The 5,225-nt window shown below is 37.7% G+C and overlaps 1 protein-coding gene across 1 annotated transcript in view; it reads left to right on the forward strand.

Moving 5' to 3' along the window:
• Positions 1-5,225, forward strand: part of LOC107714521 (nectin-1-like) — a 193,300-nt gene that overhangs the window by 155,553 nt on the left and 32,522 nt on the right. The window contains exon 11 of the mRNA XM_016520374.1: positions 3,302-3,403. Coding sequence (XP_016375860.1) covers positions 3,302-3,403 — 102 coding nt within the window. The remainder of the gene's footprint in view (positions 1-3,301; positions 3,404-5,225) is intronic.

Consider the following 5,225-nt stretch of genomic DNA (forward strand, 5'->3'; position numbering starts at 1 on the left):
ATTATTATTTTTTTTATTTTTTTTTCATAAAAAATAAAGTCCTATGGGCTCCTTCATGCTGAGGGTAAAAAAAAAAGAACTGTGATCAAACTGTAATTCACAGCTTCTTATTTTGATTTTGATTTTGTTGCCGTGGTTCAAAAACCAATAAAACAAACCTTTGGCTTATATGTCCAGAACCAGCATTCCAGAGAGACATCCACCTATTTATATCATTAATCTCAGATACAAGGAACATAAAACAGCCACAAATAAGTGGCTAAATCCAAGAGAATAACAACATATACATTACATTTTGAACGGTATTTTCTGTTATCTGATTTGTCATGGGTCATATTTGTATCGAGTAAGGACTCAGAGGAAAAATGTATTGCTCAAAGTTTGCTCTTCCTAAGCTCAGGAGACTTAGTTTCGATTCTCATACATCTCTCATATTAGTATCAACAGCATTTACGCATCAATGTTTCTCCAAAAATTCCTTAAGTAGACACACATGAGACATGAGAAATATTTGAGACAAAAAAAGTAAAAACTGAGAATGTGGTGAAAGAAACATATACTATCTCTTTATCTCCTTGCTGCAGTCTCTATCAAGACTCCATATAGGAATATTTTATTGCTCAGTGGTTGCTCTTTCTAAACTCAGGCGACTTAGTTGTGATTCTCATGTATTTCTCATTTTAGTATTAATAGTGTCTCAGATGTTTCTCCTAAAATTTCTTAGGAGAAATAAAAGTAGACACAAATGAGACATGAGAAAGGAGTCCAGAATGAGAATGGACTGTGAGAAACATGCAAGATCTCTTTATTGGCTTGCTGAAATCTCTCTCAAGACTCCATTATAAAAATGTTTTATTGCTCAGAGGTTGCTCTTTCTTTCTTGATTACATTTGTTTTTTTTACCTTTAATAGTCAGGACAGCAGGAGTAGAGACAATGAGAGAGGAGAACATGAGCAGCAAAGTACCTTTAACTGGGACTCAAACTCGTGTTGTCTGATGTGCAGTTGTGCCTCGACGTCAATGTGCTGCCCACAAGGCTATGGCTCTGACAGAGGTTACACTCAGGATACTAAGGGTTGATTCTCTTATATGTCTCATGTAGGAATCAGCTTTGTCTTAAAGGGATAGTTCACCCAAAAATGAAAATTCTGTCATTAATTACTTGTCATTCCAAACCCGTAAGATCTTCGTTCTTCTTCAGAACAGTAAGAACATCGTTCAAATGGTCCATGTGACATCAGTGGTTCAACCGTAATTTTACAAAGCTATGAGAATACTTTTGGTGCGCAAAGAAAACAGAAATAACGACTTTATTTAACAATTCTTCTCCCCCAAGTTACCATCTACCGCCATTATCGAGAGTAACACGATGCATGCGCGTGATGCTGCTGACGTAGAACATGCATGCGTTGTGTTACTCTCGATAATGGCGGTAGATGGTAACTCGGGGGAGAAGAATTGTTGAATAAAGTTGTTATTTTTGTTTTGTTTTTGTGCACAAAAAGTATTATCATAGCTTCATAAAATTACGGTTGAACCACTGATGTCACATGGACTATTTTGTCGATGTTCTTGGTACCTTTCTGGGCCTTGAACATTTCAGTTGCGTTGCTGTCTATGGAGGGTCAGAAAGCTCTCAGATTTCATCAAAAATATCTTAATTTGTGTTCTGAAGATGAACAAAGGTCTTCCGGGTTTGGAAAGACATGAGCGTGAGTAATTAATGACAGAATTTTCATTTCATTTCTAACTCTTCTAAATTGTTGAGGAGACAAATGTGAGCGTTCCAGCATTTTTCAAGGAGAAAAATCTGAGCACAGTGTGTGATGATGATGATGAGATCTCTTCTAAAACTTAAAAGGAGACCATTGTGAGCGTGTTAGAGTTTTTATCTCAAGAGTCAAGTGTGAGAAGCAAGTCTCCATTTGATCTTAAAATGTCCTAATTTCTGTCTAGGAGAAATATCGGAGATGTTAAAAAGATCTCACATGTGATTTTTATTTCCTCTGGGGAATGACTAACACTAAGCCAGTCTTTATCTCAAAATAAACCCTTGACACATTTTTTATTTTTTTTCGTAAGGAAAAAGAGAGATTTAGAGTGATACAAGAGACATACTATAATCACTATAAATTGCAGTCAATTATAGCAGTCAAAATGTCAATCTTATTATACAATAATAATTGATTGCAGACCACCATGACTGACCAGTCAGAATTGAATTTCCCAGAGAGCCATGCAATTCAGTGAATGAGAGACTGGATTGCATTTTACGTTGTTCAGCGGGCAAAATCTTTTCAGAAACTAATTTGCAAATTGTGCTATTTTGTCACATAAATGTTGTGAATAGGCCATGCCAAATTATACACTGCCAGATAAGAAAATGTGCAAAAATTTTACCTTTGGGGGTGCAACAGCTTGTCACTGTGTCAGGGCCCCCAAAAGGACTCCTTTGTACTTTGTTTACACCTAAAGGGTGTTTATAAATACCCAGTGCTGGGTAGTAACTGATTACATGTAATCTGGATTAAGTAATCAGATTCCAAAAATTAATTACTTGTAGAGTATATTACATTTTAAAATACTCTTAATCAGACCACAGTTACTTTTTATTGATTGCATGATCACATATTATTTACATGATACATTATTAATAATTTATTGATTCTCTTTAAATTCTTCTTTTTTTGTCTTTTAAATGTACTTTTCTAAAGTAGTTTGTGGCTTACATACATTCCAAAAGGCAGATTTTCACACAAAGACCAGTCACAAGTATAATTACAGAAGAAAATGGAGAGGCCACATAACATTTGATCACTGGACCACTGAAATGGTCAACATTTTTACATTTCATCAACTACTGATGAACACATAAATTTTATTTAGCCATGTTTTATTATATCTTTGGAAAGCTTTGTCTTTCAAACATATTCAAATGCACAAATTCACATTATTTCGTATTTAAATTCAATGCAGGGATTTCCTTTTTGTCAGCCTAAGTCTTTCACTTACATTAATATATTTACTTGAAGTACTCCCCGAGAGTTTATAATTAATAATTGAGTAACACATTTGCATATTCACTGTTAGGCGCAATAATGTACAGAGGTGTCCATTTGAGGTCCATTTCTAAAGGTACAATTTTTGCAATTTTTTTTTTTCCAGAGAGTGTACCGTTCAAGTGTTTAGTTTGGTTCTTTGTACAAAGTAATGTGCATGTAGACAGACAGGATAACAATTCCCAGGCAGCTGCCACTAGTCTGAATGGCGTCTTCATCTCAGGTTCTGTTGCCTTTGAAGGTTGTTCATCTGGACAGGGAGGATGAGATACAGAAGATTCCTCTCCAGCCTCCATACTATGACATGGCACAGTCTGAGTCCACCGCGTTCACCGATAAGCCGGTGAGTAGCGCTGCTAAACTCATTGCTGTTTGTCCATTCTCTTGCTTTGGTGGTTTCATTGAAAAGAGGCTTCTGGGGTCGGGCTGTTATGGAGCACATCTTATGCATGTTGTACAAGATGAATTGCCTTCAGAAAGATGTTTAGATTAAAAGAGGAATCCAAGGAGACTTATTTTCTGACTTGTACTGTGTCAGCTGGGAACAGATGACAAGGGTCTGTAATTCAGCTGGCTCTGCAGAAGGTGTGAGGTTTCTCATATGTTGGAGGGAATTCATTGCAGGCATATGGCATTAATATCCTGGCTCTGTTCCAAAACCTATTGAGCTGCCTTCTTACGTGCAGCCTTCATAGGAAGCCGCCTTCAAAGGAAGCATCCTAGCTGAAATGAAACCTCACAGTGACAGTATGGGAATAATCTGCATAGACACATCATATACACAGCATTCCTCACGGGAAGTTCACAGAAGTCTGAACTCCATTGGAAAAAAAAATTAAAAAATAAATATAAAATGTGTAAACCAGCCTGTTATTCCAGCTAAGAGGTGCAAACCAGCTTAAGCTGGTTTAAGAGGTTTACAAGGGCAATTGATTTTAATTGAGTTTTGCATTAGCATGTTGCTAAGCTAACAGTACAACACTCAAAATGTATACCAGTGAACACAGATATTATTTAAACTATTTTTCATTGGCTGTATTGGCTAAATTATATTTATAATCAATGCATTATGGGATTGTCTTCTGTCCAAAGAATCTGGGGTAGAAAATACCAGCAGACATGATAGACTGGTAGACATTTTGGTAGATATTTTTGATTATCCTGGTTACACTCACATGACATTGCTGCTGTGTCATGAAAGTTTATTATTTGCATTAACCTGTGCAATAACCTGTGAAGGAAAACTCAGTTCGGTACTCAAGCGCTGTATGAGAGACAACTTTTGTAGCTTTAATAAAAATAAAAAAAAATCAGTGAATATTTAATTCATACAGCAAAAACTATGCCATTTTTAAAAAAAACTTTATTTTACTTTATTTGATATCTGTAGTATTTCTGATATATAAATTCCTACCTGAAAAATTTCAAGCACTTTTTTATTTTATTTGTATGTTATTTATTTAGTAATTTAGCAGACGCTTTTATCCAAAGCGACTTACAAATGAGGACAATAAAAGCAGTCAAAACTAACAAAAGAGCAACAATATATAAGTGCAAATGACAAGTCTCGGTTAGCCTAACACAGTACACGTAGCAAGGTGTATATATATATATACAGTGGGTACGGAAAGTATTCAGACCCCCTTAAATTTTTCACTCTTTGTTATATTGCAGCCATTTGCTAAAATCATTTAAGTTAATTTTTTTTACTTTCCGTACCCACTGTATATACGCACATATATAATACATATACATATACATACTGTGACGAGTCGGCTGCCTCCCCCTAATTATCATCATCACCCCGTCCCTTAATCGCCGCCCTTCGCCAGGCTCCCGACGGGAGTGGGTGCGTGAGAGAGGAGGGGCGCTGAAATAGCTAGGGCTGGCGGCGGGTGATGGGGCACACCTGAACCGAATGGAGCCTCATCACCGCCGCTGTTTAAATGCCGAGCGCGCCTCTCCTCGGGAGACCGGTCTCTTCCCCGTGCATGCACGCTGGTGTCCTCATGGGTCCAGGAAGGGTGCATAGAAGGACTCCCGTGCCGCCAGAGTCGTGAGCTACTGGACCCGCGGTCCGGACGAGAACCGCCCGCGTTACACGGCCGTCGGGCCAGGATGCCGGGCCGTCTAGTCCCTTCACACGCCGGGGCCAAGGCGAGGGA

Source organism: Sinocyclocheilus rhinocerous, unplaced genomic scaffold, assembly GCF_001515625.1.
Source record: "Sinocyclocheilus rhinocerous isolate Xijiao unplaced genomic scaffold, SAMN03320098_v1.1 scaffold809, whole genome shotgun sequence".
Taxonomy (NCBI): Eukaryota; Metazoa; Chordata; class Actinopteri; order Cypriniformes; family Cyprinidae; genus Sinocyclocheilus; species Sinocyclocheilus rhinocerous.